At 45.1% G+C, this 23,119-nt stretch overlaps 1 protein-coding gene across 1 annotated transcript; it reads left to right on the forward strand.

The window, feature by feature from the left end:
* The first annotated feature begins 20,492 nt into the window (after window positions 1-20,492).
* TMEM158 (transmembrane protein 158) lies at window positions 20,493-22,749 on the forward strand. The gene has a single exon (XM_083703812.1). It carries the CDS (start codon window positions 20,776-20,778, stop codon window positions 21,676-21,678), a length of 903 nt encoding a protein of 300 aa, XP_083559938.1. The 5' UTR covers window positions 20,493-20,775; the 3' UTR covers window positions 21,679-22,749.
* The last annotated feature ends 370 nt before the right edge of the window (window positions 22,750-23,119 follow it).

Below are 23,119 nucleotides of genomic sequence, written 5' to 3' on the forward strand. Positions count from 1 at the left end.
TTTGCGACTACAACTCCCATCATCCCTAGCTAAAAGGACCAGTGGTCAGGGATGATGGGAATTGTAGTCCCCAAACAGCTGGAGGGCCGAGTTTGGGGATACCTGTGTAAGTAAACCAATTTTAAACTTGCCAAAGGTGTAGTAGTTTCCTATGCTGGGGGAAAAGTGAAACTTTGGAACTCTCTTGGAAGGGCATATTTTAAACGTCTAACAACCTATATCTCTATGTTTTACTTTGCTGCATATTTTGTGACTTTGTCATCTAAGGTTCTCTCACAAAAGAGTACTTGCCCCAAACCTGGATTTTGGCACCCAGGGAATTCTCCTTTTGTACATATATATACTTTTGCACCAACAAGAAAAACATATGACATGGATACATCCACCCCTTGCTTGTCCAGTGTTTGCTTTACATAAGATACGCAAACCATTCAAAACACTTTTGTAGTAAAGATCCCAGACTGAACTCTTAATTGGCTTAGATGAAGAGTCAAAGGTATTTAACAGTGTCTCAGGTTCTCATAATTTTCTTCCTGTGGTTCTCCCACACATGCTATTATCCAGAGGATCTGCATTACTGAGTCATATTTAACAGAGCTGATTCAACCTAATCACAGCTAATGGCATAAACTTTGCTTTAACCGGCACAATATTAACATAAATTCTGCTTTGTGAGGTTAGTAAATGTCTGATGCCATCTAAGCACCGAAGCAAGTTGTTTTCAATCTTTAAGCAAAGTCCTAGCCGTGCAATGAATGCCCTTGCAAAACGATGAACTGATTTGAAGCAGAACCCATCACCTTGCTTTTCCCCCCAGAAGAATATCCCCCCCACTAATGTTTCTTTATATGACACTAAAATATGACTGCGAAACATGCACTGAGCCATAGATCCCCCTTCACACAGGGTAGCAAAGCACATGTGTTGGGAATTTGAACAACAAATTCACAGAAATGGGCCCGTCGGTACTAGGAAAGCATCATTCTAAACGTTATGAGGGGGAAGATGGGAGCAGGATGAACTCCTCAGAGGAACAGCTGCAGATCAGAAAGCGATTATCGCTTTCAGGCTCAAAGTACAAATACTTTCTGTTCTGCATGATGCAGAACATGAAAGGACAAGCTGTCTGCAGCAATAGTTCACAATCTGTTTTCTGTGCTGGGACAAGTAATTTGAGAACCATGCACAGCACTGGCAAGGAAAGACGCATATGAAAGCACTGAGAGATGCAAAACAGAACCATTACGTTGCAGCAGAACACTTTTATTTGTCTGTTTCCTTTGACTCAAAGAGCCCTTCCAGACTGGTGGGTTGTGGAGGAGTGTTTTTTGGGCGGGGGGAAGATATTCTACAACATGTCATTGACATGTCATATCCTTCAACAAGTTGAATCCCAAAACTGGGACAGGTGTCTTCCTGTCCGTGCGAGTCATGTGACCTGTGAGACATCATGGAGCCCCAAAATATCTGCTTTCACAACACCCGAAAAGGTGTGTTTTGGCGTGCCCTGTGAGATCGCTATTCCCCCCCCCCCAAAAAAGTGCTTTTTTCCAGCGATATCTCAGCACAAAATCATGGCACCCAAAATGGTAACTGGGCTCTCAAAGGGAAAAAAGGGATGTCCTGGTTTTTCTGGGACACTTGTGGGATTTATATTGGATGGTCTGTTTTAAGAGTTGTTCTGTAATGTTCCCCCACAGTTATTGCATTGGTTTGTAAAAAAACCTCCCAAAAACGTATGTTTTTGATTCTGTAAAGGCATAAATCTCCCAAGAGTGTCTTCCTACATACATCCCTTCCCCATCTCCGTTAAAAATGAAATAAAATTATTTAGCGTTAAAAAACAACAATTTTTATTAATTTTTCAGTTTATACATCTCAAAATAAACATTTTACATAATATGGCGTGCCATATGAGATTGCTATCCCTCCAAAAAGCACTTTTTTCCAAGCGGTATCTCAGCACAAAATCATGGCACCCTAAATGGTAAGCAGGTTCTCAGAGGGAAAAACTTGTGGGATTTATACTAGACTGTCTGTTTTAAGAGTTGTTCTGTAATGTTCCCCCACAGTTATTGCATTATTGCTGTCTGCCATAGCACCACAAAAGCACAATGGCAGAAAAGCAAGATGACTTCCTTGTTTTGGTTGGAGAACAACTTCCAGGTGTGTCAAGATGCAGAAAAAGCTGAGTTTGGAGTGGAAATCTCTTAAGCAGCTTCCCATGTGGCAATGTAAGAAAAGGTGGCAGGTCTCCATTGTTTTATGTAAAAAGGATAAAAGGTAAAGGACCCCTGGACAGTTAAGCCCAGTCAAAGATGACTCTGGGGTTGCGGCGCTCATCTCGCTTTCAGGCTGAGGGAGCCGGCGTTTCTCCACAGACAGCTTTCTGGATCATGTGGCCAGCAGGACTCAACCGCTTCTGGCGCAACACAACACCGTGACGAGTGCCAGAGCGCATGGAAATGCCATTTACCTTCCCCCCACAGCGGTACCTACTTATCTACTTGCACTTTTGAACTGCTAGGTTGGCAAGAGCTGGGACAGAGCAACGGGAGCTCACCGTCACGGGGATTCGAACTGCCGACCTTCCGATCGGCAAGTCCTAGACTCAGTGGTTTCGACCACAGCAACACCCCCCCCCCCATTTTTCCTGTAACTTAGGCTATGAACAGCAGAGAACCTGCACGAGCAACGCTGCCACCAAACTCTACATAGGTAAAGGTAAAGGTACCCCTGCCCGTTCGGGCCAGTCTTGACAGACTCTGGGGTTGTGCGCCCATCTCACTTAAGAGGCCAGGGGCCAGCGCTGTCCGGAGACACTTCCGGGTCACGTGGCCAGCGTGACAAAGCTGCATCTGGCGAGCCAGAGCTGCACACGGAAACGCCGTTTACCTTCCCGCTGGTAAGCGGTCCCTATTTATCTACTTGCACCCGGAGGTGCTTTCGAACTGCTAGGTTGGCAGGCGCTGGGACCGAGCAGCGGGAGCACACCCCGCCGCAGGGATTCGAACCGCCGACCTTTCAATCGGCAAGTCCTAGGCGCTGAGGCTTTAACCCACAGCACCACCTGCGTCCCACCAAACTCTACATACATTAAGCAAAATAGAAACATCGCCACCCAACCCTCCCCATCTCCCCCCCCTCCACACCTCCCCCCCCAATGGCTCAACAAATGAAACTGATTTGTAAAAATGTTACATGGGAAAAATACGAGAGACATTACACATACTTCTGTAAAACAAGAAAATCTTTAAAATAATAATAATAATAATAATAATAATAATAATAATAATAATAATTATTATTATTATTATTATTATTATTATTATTATTATAAAAGATTTCAGGCAGGATCTCTCGCAGTCCCACCAGGAGATGCTGGGGACTGAACCTGATGCCTTCTGCATGCTAAGCCATTGTTCTACCACTGAGCTATGGCCCTAGCTCACAATATTGCTGTCAGGATAAAATGGAGAGGGTGGAGGCAGAAGTGTATATGCTCTGTGGAGGAAAGGTGGGATAGAAGTAGAAGAAGGAATAAAATATGTAAACTAGCCTATAAGTGAATAAACTACAGTATATTTTTAACTTACTCTCCTAATAATTTGTATATAAATTATAAAAGTGGTATATAAATTTGGTAATTTTTTTAAAAAAGAGGAAATGTTCAGACTTTCAAACAGTGTGTTATGCCTGAGCCTTCATTGCTGAAAAACTCCCAACAGCATTTTCATGCTCACAAACACCTGATGAAGGCTTAAGGAACCATTGTGACATAACCCATTCAAGCAGATTTAAGGGGCAACAGGCTGTCAACAGTGGCAGTAGTTGGGAGCTCCCTGCTATTGAAAAGCCACATAGAGTCTTTTCATACTGCCTGAGGAATTAATTCCTTATTTAACGTTCCTTATTGCTGGATCGATTTAACAGGACTGGAGCTAACATCTGCTTGGATTTGGCCCCATTGAGAGGGAACTGCCTGCTGCGTCCTCCGCTTTGAAGTCATCCTGGTCTTTGGGCCTCCAGCACCTTCTTCAGCATGTCCAACCCATCTAAGAGGCGTATGATACTGGTGTTCCACTGGGTTAGGAAGACGCCCCTGGCAGAGAAGCCGTGCTCTACCATCTCGGCCAGACCTTCTGCCTCTGCACCGGCTTGCAACACTCCTCACATTTCACCCTACTTCACGAGGAGCAAGACACAACCTGCTCCGCTCAGGAGGTCCAGCAGGCGCAAGGTGCTGCGATTTCCGAATCTCACCGACACCAAGATTTTAAGATCTGTCATTGGCAGCGTTGGCCGGAAGAGAGCCCACAGGCGTGGCAAGCCAAAGAAGACTCCAGCGTAAACGGGAAAAGGGGAAGCGGCCTACTGGAGTTGCCATTGACAACCACACTCAGCCTCCTTTTCCCCCTTCTGGCCCAGCATGCTTTGCGCGCACCCAACATGGCGGTGCACAGCCCCAGCATGTCCCGACCAGCGCCCGCTTTCCCTTTCCCTTTCTCCACCTCGACGGCCGGGGCTGAAAAACCCGCGAAGGGGCAGTCTCACCTCAGCATCTCCTGGTGGGACTGGGAGAGATCCTGACTGAAATCTTTTATTATTATTATTATTTTTATTTTATTAAAGATTTTCTTGTTTTACCTAGCTGGTTGTTGTTGTTTTAATGCCAGGCTGCTTCTAGGTCACTTGGGAGATGCTGTGTCTCCTTGCCTTCTTCCAACCGAGAGCAGTGGTGTTTCGTCCAGTGTGTCGTTTCTTAACAAGTGGCTTCCATGTGGGGAAGGACGTTCGTGTGGGTTCTGCTGCAGAGCGTGGGTAGGCAGCAGGAGAGATCAGGTGGGCAAGCCACTTTGAGAAGGAGCAGCTTGCACCCTGCACCCAAAGGCTTGTTGTTTGTTGTTGTTTAGTCGTTTAGTCGTGTCCGACTCTTCGTGACCCCATGGACCAGAGCACGCCAGGCACTTCTGTCTTCCACTGCCTCCCGCAGTTTGGTCAAATTCATGCTGGTAGCTTCGAGAACCATCTCGTCCTCTGTCGTCCCCTTCTCCTTGTGCCCTCCATCTTACCCAACATCAGGGTCTTTTCCAGGGAGTCTTCTCTTCTCATGAGGTGGCCAAAGTATTGAAGCCTCAGCTTCATGATCTGTCTTCCAGTGAGCACTCAGGGCTGATTTCCTTCAGAATGGAGAGGTTTGATCTTCTTGCTGTCCATGGGACTCTCAAGAGTCTCCTCCAGCACCATAATTCAAAAGCATCAATTCTTCGGCGATCAGCCTTCTTTATGGTCCAGCTTTCACTTCCATACATCACTACCCAAAGGCACCCCACCCCTAACTTCTTCTGGGAAGATACAGTCAGCCCAGTATGTCCATCTTCTCTACTCCTAGGCCTTTTCACTGCTTCTCCTTCTTGCTACCCAACCTCTTTTTCTTCCTGCCTCTGCTCATCCAACACCCCACCCTCTGACAGTCCAGGATCACTCTGGGTCGGACCTGCTATTCTTAAGGAGGCTAATGGAAAAGAAGACTTAGGAAAAAACCTCCTGAAGCTTTGGAAAGACCAGAAAGAGGCTGTGCTAAAGTTTTCCATCATGTGGAACACAAACTCGTGAAACTACCTCGAGGCTCAGGCAGTGGTGGAAACCCTCCTCAAGCATGAGACGCCAGAGAGCCTCTTGCAATACGAAGGGATCAAAGCAGCTGTGGAGTCTCTCCTACCATACACAGAACGGCACTTCCAGAGGCTGGGCCGGTTACTGCAGGCCTCCACGTTCCTCGATTTCATGTGGTAAAACATGAAGCTGCCTGACGCCGCCAAGTGGGACGAGGAGATTGACACGTGATGAGCTTTGGGTGCCAGCGGCATGCGAGGCAGAAGAGCTGGACACTCCTGCCAAGTTGGCACTGCTCTCACCGGTAGAATATGTTGAATTGGTTTCTAAAAAAAAACTCCCACAAATGTACGTTTTTCATTTTGTAAAGGCATAAATCTCCCAAAAGTGTCTTCCTACATACATCCCTTCCCCATCCCCGTTAAAAATGAAATAAAATTATTTAGCATTTTAAAAAACCCAATTTTTATTAATTTTTCAGTTTATACATCTCAAAATAAACATTTTACATAATATGATGTAACAATTTACTTCCCTCCTTCCCCTTTCATGGTTCATTTTACTTATCATCATTCCTGCATATTTTACTATAGCAAATCTAATCATTTCTCCATTTTACATCCTTCAAATATTTACCATACTGTTGAATTTATCTAAACACTGCCAGCGTTTTCAATTGTACACAATTGTTTTCTAAATATTCAGTAAAAATTTTCCACTCCGCTTTGAATAAAGATTCTTCTTGCCCTCTTATTCTATGTTAAACCCGCTGCTTCTGCAAATTCTATCATCTTAAGTTGCCAGTCTTCCTTACTAGGGATCTTGCTCATTTTCCATCTTCGAGCTAACAAAATTCAAGCCTCTGTGGTGTGTGGAGGTGGGGGGTGGGTGTATATGCATGCACTTTGTTTGATTAAAAAGCCTCTCATTACTGCCTTACTGGCATCCCAAACCATATTCAGATCTGTTCCTTTATTAAGGTTGGGTTTGAAAAATTCTTGTAGGGAACATATTCCCTTATTAACAATTTCTATATGATGTAGTATCGCATCATTTAGCCTGCCATGGTCATCAGAATACCATTGAGATCTGATAACGTCCTTGGTTGGATCTCAACCTTTTTTACTCTAGTTGTCAGGTCTTTCAAAGCCCATAACAAGCCTTGAACAATTGTTGCGTTCGAGAAAAAAGTGGATTTCCGGACCAGTGGGTGTCTGAGACACCAAAGATCAGTTAGATCCATGTTGGCCACCATGTCAAAGAAAGCATTAGGTAGTTTCCCTTCTTTAGAGTCTGATTTTCTTATTGATCATTCTAAATCTAGGGACACCACACCATTAAAGTCACCCATCATTATTAATTTGCCATCAAATATCAAACAGTTTCTCTTCTATAGTTTTGAAGAATTCAGCTTTCTGCTTGTTAGGAGCATATACCGTATTTTTCGCTCCATAAGATGCACCAGACCATAAGACACACCTAGTTTTTGGAGGAGGAAAACAAGAAAAAAAAATATTCTGAATCCCAGAAGCCAGAACAGCAAGAGGGATCGCTGCGCAGCGAAAGCAGCGATCCCACTTGCTGTTCTGGCTTCTGGGATAGCTGCGCAGCCTGCATTCGCTCCATAAGACGCACACACATTTCCCCTTACTTTTTAGGAGGGGAAAAGTGAGTCTTATAGAGCAAAAAATACAGTAGTTTCATAATGACCCTATGAGGAAGTTTAGGCTAAGAAGCAGGTTTTTAACATGGGCGAGTAGAGATTTGAATGTGGCAATGAAATTATTTTCCTGCATTGCCATGAGATGGCATCTCAGAGCTGAGGGCATAACAGCAGAAAAAGTTTGATTTATGTTTCTGTGCCGCCTCACCTCCCTTGCATAGCTTTTGGGTGGGAATGGTGGGGTTTTCAGCTCATTTCTAGATTGAATAATACATTTCCAGTGCAATCCTATACGTGATTGCCCAGATATAAGGCCCAGTTATGTCCTGGTACGTGGGTATTGGATTGCACTGTTAGGCTGTACACACTTACCTGGGAGCAAATACCATTAAATTCAGTAGAGTAGAGATGTAAAGGATTGCGCTGAACAGAAATCTGTAAAGGTTAACAAAAAAAGCGTCTCTCCCACCTTTGTTCCCAGAAACTGTCTTGCTCAGTCTATAATCGTCAGCTGCATTCTTTAGCTCCAGAGAAAAGAGAACGATGATTTAAAAATAAGAAACGATGATTTGATTCGTAATGAGCTTTTTCTAAAGAGCAAACGATAATGGGTTGAAATATGTATTCATAAACCGTGGAAATCATCTTGCATATATTTTGCACCTTCCCTCCCACGAGAGATCCCTAGGCCTTGTTGCTAACTGCATGAATCATATCACCAATCTTTGGAATACAGAACCTAAATTCTCTACACTAGGAAAGATTCTGCTGACTCTGATAAACAATCAAAAGGGAGAAGATAGGTTTCCCCCCGTTTTTTAAGCTAACTACATATTCCATCCACATAAGTGTAGCAGGGTCCCAGTCTTGTTTTTCAACAAAAACAAAAAATAAGTAGTTTTGATCAGAGGGAATTAGGCTATGCACACATTAGTGGTATAAATGCAGCCCATTCTGCATTCCAAGGCACATTGGGTGAAGTGGAAATGTCTTCACTCAATGCTTATTGCCTGTTTACATTCTCTGTGCATGCATGCCATACCCTCCAACCTTTCTCCGATGAAAATAGGATCATCCTATTCCATCATCATCATCATCTTCATATTTTCATTTATATCCCGCCCATCTGACTGGTTTGCCCCAGCCACTCTGGTGGCTTCCAACATATTTAAAAACACAATAAAATGTCAAACATTTTTAAAAAACACTTCCCTAGACAGGGCTGCCTTCAGATGTCTTCTAAAGGTTGTAATTTACTTATCTCCTTGGCACTGGGGTTGTATAACTCCAACATTTCTCTGATGAAATTAGGGACATCCTAAGGAAAAGTGGGACATTCTGGGATCAAATCAGAAACCAGGATGGCTTCTTTAAAATTGGGAGTGTCCCTGGAAAATAGAGACACTTGGAAGGTCTGGCATGCCCCCAACTCCTATTCGTGAAGCTGCCATCTGCACATGTACAATGGCTATATTAAACATACAGTGGTATCTCTGGTTAAGAACTTAATTCGTTCCGGGGGTCCATTCTTAACCTGTAACTGTTCTTAACCTGAGGTACCACTTTAGCTAATGCCGCCTTCTGCTGCCACCGCGCTGCCGCCGCACGATTTGTGTTCTTATCCTGAAGTAAAGTTCTTAACCTGAGGTACTACTTCCGGGTTAGCGAAGTCTGTAACCTGAAGCGTTTGTAACCCGAAGCGTTTGTAACCCGAGGTACCACTGTACACACCTCGGCTTAGTTGCAGATTGTTTTCAAGTGGAGGCTGATATGAAGGGAAATGGATCAAACACCTGGAGTTCTCAAGAAACTATGGAATTGAGACCATGAGATGCAGGACACAGACAGGTGGATCCCTGTTGTCTGGGAGGGGGGCTGTAGAGGATGGGATGGAGGTAGCGTTTTCGGTGGCAAAACGTCCTGGGCTGGCCCTGTACAGGATAGATATGGACTCAGGCTAATGTCATTTGAACACAGATTCAATAACCAGCAGGCCATGAACATGCTTTACCTTTAAAACACCCCCCCCCCCCGAATTATGAGCACTGGAGTTTATCTCCAGAAACCCTTAACAAATTCCCAGAAACCCTTAACAAACGGAAAAGTTGAGCTCAACGTTTTATTGAAAGTACTAAGGTGGGCAAATTTGAACACAGCATCCCTGCCTTGCATCTCTGGTCTTGTGTATGGAAGTTCTGACACGACGTATTTAGTATTTGCTATGTACCGTAAACAACAAGCAACAGGAAAATAATATTTCTATTAAGCATTTGGCCAGTTATCATGCCCTTATCTTTCTGTTGGATTATCTTCTTTTCTGTTGTAGTGCACCAATGAAGTCAGTATAACCTTGCTGTCATGGTGTGCTGGAAATCCCACAGGGACTAATTAGACATTGCTGATATGCCATAAAAATGCAGAGGATTATTGTCAATTCCTGTTTTTGCTTGTGTGAGTTTAACAAGACGCCTTGGATTAAGCATGCCCCTAAAATGTAGACTTGGCCTCTGACATTTCCAACTACCTGATAACATACCATGCCATATTATAATTGAGCCTTACCACTCTGTGATTTGATATAAAGATCCATACTAGGTGAATATGTTTGCTCTGAGAAATGAGTTTATTCTGGATTTTTCCCCTGGATCTCCAAAGCTTTCTATTTCCTTAAACGCCTCCTATCAGTTAACCCTGTTTTATCTAGTTAATGCTACTCCTTTATGAAGTGCCTCCTCTTCAACATATTCTGTCATTAGAGGACTGTGATATCACACTATAATAATTTAATAATAATAATTTATTATTTATACCCTGCCCACCTGGCTGGGTTTCCCCAGCCACTCTGAAATTTTTTCATAAAATGTATTGATTTAAACAAGTATAACATATAGAACATACAAAAGAAAACACATTACAATACTAAAAAAGAAAAAGAAAATAAGAAAGAAAGAAAAATATAAACACATATTATTTCTAAAGTTCATTTTAATTTCCATTGTTAACTGACTTCCTCAAATCCCCCCTAACTGAATTTCATTGTATCCCCTTGTAACAGCTCTCCAATATCCTCTTTCTGAAAATAAAATTAACTCTCTCAATTTACTATCTTCTAGTCTTTTCTTGGTGTTCAAAATCCATAATGCTTAACAAAACATTATTTTATTCCTAAGCCTATTTGATATTTTCAAGTGACTTCTAATTATCTTATATTACAATATTTAGCTAAATAGTTCTTAAATTTCTTCCAATCTTCTTGATCTCTTCTTTCTGATCGCGGATTCTTCCAGTCAGGTCGGCTAGTTCCAAAAAGTCCAACATCTTCATCTGCTATTCTTCTACTGTTGGTATTTCTTGAGATTTCCAATTTTTAGCTAATAGCAGTCTTGCCGCTGTAAAAAGATAAAGGTAAAGGGACCCCTGACCATTAGCTCCAGTCGTGACCAACTCTGGGGTTGCGGCACTCATCTTGCTTTATTGGCCGAGGGAGCCAGCGTACAGCTTCCGGGTCATGTGGCCAGCCTGGTTAAGCCGCTTCTGGCGAACCAGAGCAGCGCACGGAAACGCATACAAAAACATATGGCTGGCGGGCGCGCAGCTTCCCTCCCAAGTTTCGCTCTCCTCCCGAGAAGGCTTGAGAGGGAAGCCGCGCTCTCCTCCCACGGAGGTTTGGGAGGAGCACAACTTCACTCCCAAGCCTCTGCGAGGATCGCTCTCCTGCAGCGGCATGGGGGAGAATTACGCTACCCCCATGGCTGGCAGTGTGCAGCTACGGCCACCCCAACACTATCCGTGGTAATTTGGGGGCACTGGGCGGATATTTGCACCCCAGCGACACATCTGCTAAAGACGGCCCTGATTACAGTGCCTGCTGTGGCTAACACCCCAGAGGACAGGATCACACTTCAAAACGACCTTGACAGATTAGAGAACTGGGCCAAAACAAACAAGATGAATTTTAACAGGGAGAAATTTAAAGTATTGCACTTGGGCAAAAAAAAATGAGAGGCACAAATACAAGATGGGTGACACCTGGCTTGAGAGCAGTACATGTGAAAAGGATCTAGGAGTCTTGGTTGACCACAAACTTGACATGAGCCAACAGTGTGACGCGGCAGCTAAAAAAGCCAATGCAATTCTGGGCTGCATCAATAGGAGTATAGGAAGTAATAGTGCCACTGTATTCTGCTCTGGTCAGACCTCACCTGGAGTACTGTGTCCAGTTCTGGGCACCAAAGTTCAAGAAGGACACTGACAAACTGGAATGTGTCCAGAGGAGGGCAACCAAAATGGTCAAAGGCCTGGAAACGATGCCTTATGAGGAATGGCTAAGGGAGCTGGGCATGTTTAGCCTGGAGAAGAGGAGGTTAAGGGGTGATATGATAGCCATGTTCAAATATATAAAAGGATGTCACATAGAGGAGGGAGAAAGGTTGTTTCCTGCTGCTCCAGAGAAGTGGAAACGGAGCAATGGATCCAAACTACAAGAAAGAAGATTCCACCTAAACATTAGGAAGAACTTCCTGACAGTGAGAGCTGTTCGACAGTGGAATTTGCTGCCAAGGAGTGTGGTGGAGTCTCCTTCTTTGGAGGTCTTTAAGCAGAGGCTTGACAACCATATGTCAGGAGTGCTCTGGTGGTGTTTCCTGCTTGGCAGGGGGTTGGACTCGATGGCCCTTTTGGTCTATTCCAACTCTATGATTCTATGACTCTATGATATCGGAGAGACATGTTTTGTTGCTGCTGGGGCAGGTGAAGGCATTCAGTTGTGCTGTTGAGGATGCGTCATGGTGTTTCTTCTCTCTGAGCTCCTCTGGTTACTGCTATAGATACATGACGTGACTTTCTCCGGGCACTGTGGTAATCTACAAGGGATTCCCACATGGTGGGGTTGATGTTGTGCCAGCCCTTTGTAGCACAAGAGTTGCTCTGCCAACAGGCCTGGGGCCTGAAGCCAGCTCCCCGTGGAACACATCCTTGGGGATTGAAGGGAAGCCTTGCTTCTGCACATGACTGTGGCATGATGGGAAGTCTTGCTTCTAAGCTTTGCTTCTGCACATGATGCTGCACAAACTGTTCTAATACTAAGACATTCCCTCATCACCTTAGAATGTTCAGTTCACATTGAGTTCAGGAAAACATTATACTCTGACCTGTTCTTAATGCATAGTTGACCCAGTGTAACGGAATGTAATTGTCAAAACAAAAAAAATTCCTTCCAGTAGCACCTTAAAGACCAACTAAGTTAGTTCTTGGTATGAGCTTTCGTGTGCATGCACACTTCTTCAGATACATCTGAAGTGTATCTGAAGTGTGTATCTGAAGAAGTGTGCATGCACACGAAAGCTCATACCAAGAACTAACTTAGTTGGTCTTTAAGGTGCTACTGGAAGGATTTTTTTTTGTTTTGACTATGGCAGACCAACACGGCTACCTATCTGTAACTGGAACGTAATTGTTTAAGTCTTGCTATATCAATCACTAGTTATAATTCAATTAGGAGGTTTTCATGCCTGTCTAGTTTTGTGCTCCCTTTCCCAGCCTTCAATCTATTGGTAATTAATGCCTATATGCAACCTTTGCTTTGTACTTGTGTTAACCAATCAGCAATAAGCACATACGTGGCAATGCTGTAATATTCAATAAAAGAGACTCCCTGAGACTTGCTCGAGAGATGCCTCCCATATGACACTCACCACTCGTCTGTCGTTATTTCAACCCAATAGGGGATCTTGCTATCTTCGAACATGCTGGAAATGTGGGCTTGGAAGGCACAACTTTGTTTGAGATTCTGTCCTGCCATTTGATGCCCAAAATCTTCCTGATGCAGAGGTTGTAACTGGCAAATAAGAAGGTACTGGACGGGTAGTGGCACTGAGGCCCACCTGAAAGTACCCCCAAAGCCCACTGCATGCTAAAAGAAGGCAGGGCTGTCTGGCTGTCACACTCCCAACATTTTAGTAAAATAAGCAAATGCACTTCTGAAATGTGAGAATGTGCATTGTAGCCTACTTAGGACTTTCATTAGTGTAAATATTCATGTTGGAAATTACTGAATGTGTGAGAATCCTAAATTTGCTTTGCTAACTGAAAACGTCAAGGCAAAAAAAAAACCCCCACCGACAACCTTTAAAACTTGCAATTAAAATCGAGTAAACTTGTCTCAGCCTTAATTAAAGGCTGCTCCATAATAAGCCCAGCCTTTCAAAGTATTCAAACAAATGAAGTTAAAGATGGTCAGTTATTGTAGCTTATATAACCACACATATTTCCTTAATAGTGCATTTGGAGAGCAGCTAGTGCCTTGTGAATAACAAGCTGTTCAGAGAAAAGAAAAATCTGTCCTTGCCATGTTTTTCTCTTTCTGTTTTTCAATTCTTGATCACTAGGGGTATTTGCATAACAAGAGGAGGATGAACTTTGTTGCTGAAGGGATTACATTAAGTCTGTCCTTCACTGACATATCAAAGAAACATTCTTCTTTCACTTACACAGGTGTAAATTGGTATCCACTAAGATGAGAGCTGAAAGCATGTATCATCTAGTCACTGTAAATCAGTTATTTCGTTAATTGCAGACTGAAAAGACCAATTGTTAATTGGATTTTGATCTGAGCTGTGAAATAACTAAAGGTTGTTTCTCCATTCAAGTGAATGAGAGACAATGGGTGACTGAACCTCCTTGGTGCATTGATAGACCGGAGTGCTCTCTTAAATAATGAGGTTTGCCAGTTGCAACACACAATCCATTGATTGCTGAGACTGATCAGTTTACACATTTTTTAATTGATTAAATCAATTGATTAATTGATTGATAAGTGACTATTTTGAAATATAAGCTCTGCACACCAGACAAGCAGCATCTTAAAAGGAGCACTTCAGCTGGAATCTTTGAACTTAAGAGAATGCCTGGAACAGCGCCAGGAAACATTTGCTACCCAATTAAGGCATTTGTTCCATGGATACTCTTAATTGGAATTCACACTTATCTCAACCCATTATGACAAAATCCCAATGCAATTGCTTATTTTCACAACGCAAGCCATCTTGGCATGAAGTGTGTATCGCCTGTATGTTTTTCTTCTTCTTACAAAGATGTACTTGCAAAGTTTGCTGCGCCCCAGGGCATTTTGCACTCACCCGAACCCCTGCAGGGAAAGGGGCAGGCCACAATGGGAAGGGGCGGGGCGACCGGGCTGCTTAAACCACGCCCCTTTTCCAACAGAAGCAGCATGGGGCAGTCAGTATCCAGCACCCCCCTTCTCTGTTTCTCTTGAACTCTTTGACTCTAACCCTTCAGTGGTGTCCAAACGTTTTTCAAAGAGGGCCAGATTTCACGAAGCGAAGGGCCGTGAGGGCCAACCCAAATTGCCGACCAAACCTTTTTGTAGGATTGAAGTTGTTCAGGTTTTTTAGGATTTTACCCCTAGGAAATAAACTGCCACAGGGGCTGGATTAGGCCCCCAAAACGGACTTTGGACATGCCTGGTAGGCTCTCAGATAAGAGATCTGTTGTTCAAGCAGTCTGATCTTGTGCTCTTATGTTCCGAGATGATGAAATATATATTAGTGAAATTATTCATCAGGCAATTCGAAAATGGGTTTCTGTTTCATGGCAAAATTTCCTTTTATTTCATTCCTAGAAAAGTGTGTCAGGGTTGGGTAGGCTAGGGAGATATTCACTAAGAGAATCTTGCAGTAATTACATAAGCCTTCAAATTATTATGCTAACCACAATCAGTGAAATTCCACAGAAAGTATTATACTTCTACTTTATCAATACAAATGTATGAAGTCCAATAAATATCATTTAAAATCTACAGGTTGAGGTCAGCAACCTGCTTATCAACCTTATGATAAGCATTATATTAAGTGATGCAAAACCCAAGTTTGGTCATTCACACAACCTGTAGAACAAGTCGCCCTTACTCTTGCACTCTTGGAAAATAGATAATACTGTAATTCTATGCTCTTTGTCCAGTATTGTTAATAATCCTTTCACAAGTACATTTCTAGAGCTTTCTGAGGAAGAAGAAATTATGAGTAATTCTTCCGCTACAAAGAAATATGTCCAAAAGAGCACAAAAATTATAACATTGCTTCCTTACTAAAGTAAGTCTAACATTAATTCAATTGCCAATGCTATTATTCTGGTAATTAATTGCATGTTTGAATCTCATATGCTGGAATTAATTGTTCTAGTGCTCTGAGGCACCAAAGATGAATCATAAATGAATGTACAATCTGCAAGGCAAAGGATAGGACTGTATGATCCTTAACAGCTCCTGGAACTATAATTTCTGAACAATATATTTCATAACAAGCTGTCTTTTCAGAAACAAATTTGTTTGAGAGGGAAAAAAGCCACAAAGTCGTGGAGGCCTCCTTCTACGGCATTTCCCCCCCCCCCCCCCATACATAAAAAAGTATCTTCAGCTATCTGATAATATACATAGTTTGCTGAATTGTCACTTATGCATTCTTAAACCCATAGACCTGTTTCTGTCTTTACTTCCCTCTTCCTGCAGGAAAGAGCTTATCTGCAGAAAAACCGATGTCCAAGCCTAGAAATGGGCTTAAGCTGCAGTTGTGCAGGTTGCAACTTGCTCTTCTACAAGCCTCAGCCAAGTCTGGGAAGAGTGGGAGAGTCACTCAGCTCTTTTCCCTATCCCAAGAGAAGCGCCAGCCATCAGTTATTAATAGATAACTTGCATTGGCCTCTGTGTCTCTTTTGCACCTGTCAGATTTGTGCAAAGCTTTATGATGCAAAGACAAAGTTGTACATTTAAATGAAGTGAAGAAGATACTGAAAGAAGCAGCAAGGATGTTCAGAGCAAGGAACATTTTCCATATGAAAATAGGCATAAACAATTAGACTTTGTAGCTTAAAACGAGAGGGAGGAGAGGCGGAGTATAAGCAAGAAATGTACGAAGTCATAAATGGGTAGCAATCGTGTTTGAACTTAGAACATGATCATTTCGAGTAATCCAGTGATTCTGACGGTCGGTACGAGCAGAAAGGAGAGAGTTTTTCATCTAATGAACAATTAATTTATGGAATTCATTTCCGCAGGATGTTTCTGACGGAAATGAGCATAAGTGGCTGTTAAAGGCTTAATTAAATTTGTGGAGATAATGCCTATTAGCCATGATAGCTTAGGGTTATATTTGCATGTACATTAAAATTATCTCCTTTAAATACATGTTTGAAGTAAATCTCTCTGTGTCGTTCCCCTCCATCTGCAAAAAAAAAAAAGAAAAAGTGTCAGGATAGTCTAGGAACACAGTCTGGAAGGCAGTTTCTTGATGAGCAATAAAAGGTAAAGGTAAAGGTACCCCTGCCCGTACGGGCCAGTCTTGACAGACTCTGGGGTTGTGCGCCCATCTCACTCAAGAGGCCAGGGGCCAGCGCTGTCCGGAGACACTTCCAGGTCACGTGGCCAGCGTGACATCGCTGCTCTGGCGAGCCAGAGCCGCACACGGAAACGCCATTTACCTTCCCGCTGGTAAGCGGTCCCTATTTATCTACTTGCACCCGGAGGTGCTTTCGAACTGCTAGGTTGGCAGGCGCTGGGACCGAGCAGCGGGAGCGCACCCCGTCGCAGGGATTCGAACCGCCGACCTTTCGATCGGCAAGTCCTAGGCGCTGAGGCTTTAACCCACAGCGCCACCTGCGTCCCTTGATGAGCAATAGGTGATGGCAAAAGACCCAATAGACGAAGTGTGTATCACCACCTGGGTGTCTAGAAAGAGAGAAAACACAAAGCCATGTTCAGACATAACACTAAGCCAAACCATGGCTCAGCTCTTGACAGGAAGGACCAAAGGGAAAAGCAAAGTGGCCATTATTTTTTATATCGGCACCCACATGAACCGGGTCTACTTATGTGATTAGCTGCACGCAGCTTACTTTAGGGCGGGGTCAAGGTTTTAGGACAATTCCTTTAAATTTTTTTAGAGCTTTTGTACTGAAGTTCTAAACAAACGTAAGCAACTAAAAGACACTGTATATTTGTCTCTGGTGTTTTGAATGTTTGCTGTAAGATGCTTTGGCCACAGCTCACTGTGCAAAAGCGGCATATAACACAATCCATCAATCAGTGCTCAGCACAATAGCTCATTGAAACACAAAGTAGTCAGATATAAGAAGGGATTAAGGCCTCTATAAAGTATAAGCTGCACCTTATAAGCTTTCTTCCTTTCAGCAACGTAATGAATGGTCTGTCATGTCATGGTTGCCACTGGTCAATGTCAAGGTCAATGCCGAAATCCAGCATTGCCTGAGCTCTGCAAGGACTGGGACATTTGCAGGGAAACCAGAATGCTTGTTTACAAAGCTATTGTACTACCAACCCTACTGTATGTTTGTGAAACATGGACCACTTATAAGCACCATCTCCAACTCCTCCATCGACATCTCCGAAAATTTTTACACATCACTTCGGAAGACAAGCGAACTCATGCTAGTGTACTGGAAGAAGCAAAGATCACCAGTGTCGAAGCAATGATTCTTCAACATCAACTTTGTTGGACTGGTCATGTTGTGCGGATGCCTGATGATCGTCTTCCAAAGCAACTACTCTATTCCGAACTGAAAAATGGAAAGCGTCAACAAAAGAGGTTTAAAGACTCTCTCAAGGCAAATCTTTAAAAATGTAGTATAAACACCGACAACTGGGAAACACTGGCCTGCGAGCGCTCCAGTTGGAGAACAGCCTTTATCAAAGGTGTCGTGGGCATTAAAGATGCTTGAACTCAGGACAAAAGGGATAAATGTGCTAAGAGGAAGGCTTGTTTGGAAAACCCTCACCATGATCAACTTCCACCCGGAAACCTATGTCCCCACTGCGGAAGGATGCATGGATCCAGAATTGGCCTCCACAGTCACTTATGGACTCACTGTGAAGACCGTGTTCATGGACAATCATGCTTGGCTAGGAGTGATTGCCAAAGGAAAAGAAGCCACTGGTAAACAATTGGGAGTCAGAAAACTTTGCTGACTTTTTTCCAGGTGTATCAATGTGACTAAAATATGGGGGGAGGCAGGGAAGCCTTGCCCAGCATAATAGATCACATGATGTGACACACACACACCATTTGAATGGTAAAGCCCATCAACTTTGGGCGTCCAGCCCCCTCAAATATTTTATCGGGGGGCCAAGAGGACCTTGGCCCCTAGGAGTTGACTTGTATACCCCAGAGACCTACACCATCTTTAAAGACATCAATGCCCCAATGTGTGTGTGGAGAGGAACTAGTGCCTGAAACTTCCAGTGAGGCCAGACGTGGCAGATTAAAACGACATCCTCTCAAATGTTCTGCCCTGTTGCAAATATAATACAGTCATACTTCTTGTTATGTTTGCTTCAGGTTAAATCTTTTCAAGTTGCATCCCGAGGTGACCTGGAAGTACCGGAAAGGGTTACTTCCGGGTTTCGCTGCTCACACAGTCGCTCAAAATGACATCATGCGCATGCACAGAAGCAGCAAATTGCAACCCGCGCATGCACAGACGTGGGTTCCCGTTCGCAACCCGAGGTACCACTGTATTCGTTAATGGAGGAGTGAGCGAGTCCAGGGGTTGTACAACTGCGGCGTCAAGATGATGGGGGTGTCCCTGAGGCAAACGAGGGTTGGCGTGCGAAAGAGAAGCGCATTCAAGATGAGCAATATAGAAAGGTGTGAGATGTAACATAAGCAGTCAAGTTACAGATAGGTAGCCGTGTTGGTCTGCCATAGTCAAAACAAAAAAAATTCCTTCCAGTAGCACCTTAAAGACCAACTAAGTCAGTTCTTGGTATGAGCTTTCGTGTGCATGCACACTGAAGTATCTGAAGTGTATCTGAAGAAGTGTGCATGCACACGAAAGCTCATACCAAGAACTGACTTAGTTGGTCTTTAAGGTGCTACTGGAAGGAATTTTTTTTGTTTTGACATAAGCAGTCAAATACAACATTTCCTGTTTGCCTAGAGTGGACCTGCAGGGGAATGTTGGTCCAGCCAGCTGAACCTCCTGTTGCACCTGGTCTGGAGCATCCTTCCTTTGCATGTGACCAGGTAGGTCTGGAACATCCTTCCTTTGTGTGTGACCAGGTAGGTGGGCATGACCCTTCCAGACCCCACAAAAGGTCCAGTCACGCAGCCACCTTCCTCTTTTGATGCCTTTTCTTCTCAGCCAGCAGCATGTGGGATGAGTTCCCATATGGGATGAACTCAAACCGTCTTCTGTAACTCTAAGCTAAAGCCTGCCTTCAGGGATCCAAGTGTGAACTGAAAGGATAGCTGTCAACCTTCCCTTTTTTTGCAGGAAATTCCCTTATTTCAGCGCCGTTTCCTGCTGCTATCCTGGATTGTTAGATATCCCGTAGACTGTCTCCGGGACAGCTGAGGCTACTGATCCCTCATTTTCAAGGCTGCCTTATTTTCAAATCTGAAAGTTGACAGCTATGACTGAAAGTGAGTAATTTTATTACTTTTAAAGGAAGACTGTTGTGTCTTTATTCTTTCGGGAGGGAATCAAAGGGGTCTTACCAGGAATCATAGAACTTAAGAGATTCTAATGAATCTGCAACTAGCTTCCTGCTATTTAAAAGGGGGGGTGTACTCTGCTCTATGAATAAACTCACTAGCGTGGAAGAGTGGCAGATGAAGATGATGGAATTTGCAGAACTGGCAAAGATGACAGGAAAAATTTAAAACCAGCATTCCAAAAGGACTGGAGTAAATTTATAGGATACCTGAAAGATTATTGTAAGCAATTAACATCACCAGCAGCGTTGTCTGAAGACTCGTAATGAGATATTTTCTCTCTTTCTATATTTATTTGAATTTTGAGCTATTTTCTAATCAGTGTAATTAGAACTGGAAAACCTACAAAACGCAATGATATAAAGGTTGATTTTGAAAGCCGTGAGGCGGGAGGGAAGGAAGTGGATAGGCTCTGAAAAGCCAAAGCGGTAAAGTGAATAATGGTGATGTGAATGTATAATATTGTGATGTGTATAATATTAAATGGAAAATGGAAAAACAGTGAGGCGAAATGAGCCTTTTTTTGTGGGGGGGGGGAGCGACAAGCGAGGGACTTCGCTTCACGTGGGAGCGGGGGGGGCGCGAGCGCAGGGAGATCCTTCGGAGTGACGAAAGAAGGGGGATTCCTCGCCGGCTGAGGGAGCGAAGGGGAATCCTGTGGCTAGGGAGGAGGGACTGACGGCGAGAGAACGGACCGCCGCCGCCCCCTCACAAGATCCCTCACTCCACTCGCGCCTGGCGCAACGAGGCTGAGGCGGCTCCGGGCGCAGCGCGCGCGCGAGAGGGAGAAGCGCCTCGAAGTCGCTCCCGGCGGCCGCCTCGCTAGCTCGCTCGCTCCCACCCAGCCGCTCGTCTCCTCCCCGCTTTCCCGCCCTCTCTCCGCCGGGCCGGGGGGGGGGAAGCGTGCTATCTCCTCTTTCCCTCATGGCCACGAGCCGCGCCATGCAGCCTCCCCGGGCGCTGCTCTAAGCCATGCCGCCGCCGCTGGCGCTGCTCCTCCCGGCGCTTCTGGCCGCCTTGGCGCCTCCGTGCCGAGGCTGGTCCGCTCCGGAGCCCGAGCTGGCGCTGCCGCCCGTCAACGCCTCTTCTTCGGCGCCCTTGGCGGGCTCCTCGGGAGGGCGGGAAGCGGCCACTGAGGAAGAAGCGCGCCCCACTGCCACGGCGGCCCCTTCGCCCCACCGCCGCCCTCCGGCGCCTCAGCAGCAGCCGCCGCCGCCGCCGACTCGCGAGGACCCTCCGTGCAACATCAGCGTGCAGCGCCAGATGCTGAGCTCGCTGCTGGTGCGCTGGAGCCCGCTGGGCTTCCAGTGCGACCTGGTGCTCTTCTCCACCAGCGGCCCCGGCGGGCGCGCCTTCTTCTCCGCCGCCTTCCACCGCGTGGGGCCGCCGCCGCTGCTCATCGAGCACGTCGGGCTGGCGGCCGGCGGCGTCCAGCAGGATCTGCGCCTGTGCGTGGGCTGCAGCTGGGCCCGGGGCAGGCGCGTGGGGCGCCTCCGCTCGGGGGTCGCCAACCCGGCGCCCGCCGCAGCCTCCGTCTCCTCCTCCTCTGCGCTCTCCTCCTCCTCCTCCTCCCTGCCCTCTCCGGAGCAGCAAGGCGACCGGCTGCATTTCTGCTGCCTCGATTTCAGCCTGGAAGAGCTGAAGGGGGACCCCGGCTGGAGGATGAACCGAAAGCCCATCGAGTCCACCTTGGTGGCTTGCTTCATGACGCTCGTCATCATCGTGTGGAGCGTGGCCGCCCTCATCTGGCCGGTGCCCATCATCGCCGGGTTCCTGCCCAACGGCATGGAGCAGAGGAGGAGCGCCGCTGCCGCCGCCGCCGCCTCGGGAAGCACATCTGGAGCAGCTGCAGCCGCCGCCGCCGCCGCCAAATGACCCCCGTCCAGTACCGGATGAAACCCCAAAGAGGCCCATCGGCGATCGAAATCTTGCCGCCTTCCCAGTGGGATAACACTCAACTCAGAAAGCTGGATTTGTCATTTTCCTTCCAAGATCAACTCAATCTGGGGGCCCCTAAAAGGTGGGGGGGCATGCTCTGCCTATTTCTTAATCCAGCACTGCCTCCCCCCTGCCTCCCTTTTGCTTCTTCCTCCTCCTCGCTTCCTGGTCGAATCCTGGTCGTATCCATTGTCATGGATGCCACCCGTCCCCTCTAGTGGGATAACACTGAACTCTGAAAGCTTGATTTGTCATTTTCCTTTGAGATCAAATCAATCTTGTTTTCGGGGCCCCTAAAAGGCGTGGGGCCCTAGGCCAATGCCTAACTCTGGCTATTTGGTCATCTGGCACCACTGCCCCATCCCTGCCTCCTTCTCGCTTCCTGATGTAATTCGGGTCGGATCCATTGCCGTGGATGGGCGTCTGATGTGGGCACTGACCTTGCTATGCGTTTTGGGGGTAGTGTTGAAAAGGAATATAGTTTGTAGATCACTGCAAAGCCATCTTCTGTTGCTGAAGTGGAGTGCTGAAGAGAGCGGACTTGGGTGGAAATCTTGTAGCTGGGATCTTTGGGGGACCACCCCCCCTCCCCTGCTCGCTTAAGGGAGTTTATAGATCTATTTCTGGTGTGCTCAAAGTCATATCTTTTTCTTTTTTTTTGAAAAATGACCAAAACCTGTGTATTGGCTTTATATATTTAAAACTCTTTTAAGTCAGTATTTTAGTAAAGACCACACACACACAAACCCAGTGCACTTTGCAAGTAGCTGTGAGTCAGAGTACTTATTTGTATATGAATACACTTTTGTCTCTGCAAGATTTTATTTACCAAAAGAGGGAACTTTTTTGGGGCAGGGTTGAAACTTGCTAATACAATATATATTGTTCCTGAAGAACCGGGAGTTGAAACACTCTTTTACAATGTGTGTGTTTCTTATTAAAGAATGTGTGGTTACTATTGTAATTCTGCTGGGTTCTGAATACAGATATTTTTCTTTGTCGAAGCGTTTTAAGACTTTGGTTTGTTTTTCTCGGAGTGGTTGACTTCACAAATCTCAGCACGGAAAAGGCTTAAGACATGTTTTCACACCCACCCAATATAATTAAACCCTCAGTTCTTCTGTAATGACAAGTCACAACATTTGAACTCACTTTAACTTCTGATTTATTTACAAGTTCATGGAGTGGCTCAAAGGATTAAACAATCCCTAGTTTCTGGCAGGGACTCACCTATCTTTTATGCTAGTATCAATAATAATGCAGTGCAAAAAATAGCAGGGCATTGTCTTGGTGGGCAACTTAAATTGTGATACACATTGACCTGTGATTGACCCCAAGACACAGCCTAATACCAGATTTAATTTCAAAGTGAGTTTTG

This window comes from Podarcis gaigeae, assembly GCF_964106915.1.
Source record: "Podarcis gaigeae genome assembly, chromosome: 12".
NCBI classification, from domain to species: Eukaryota; Metazoa; Chordata; class Lepidosauria; order Squamata; family Lacertidae; genus Podarcis; species Podarcis gaigeae.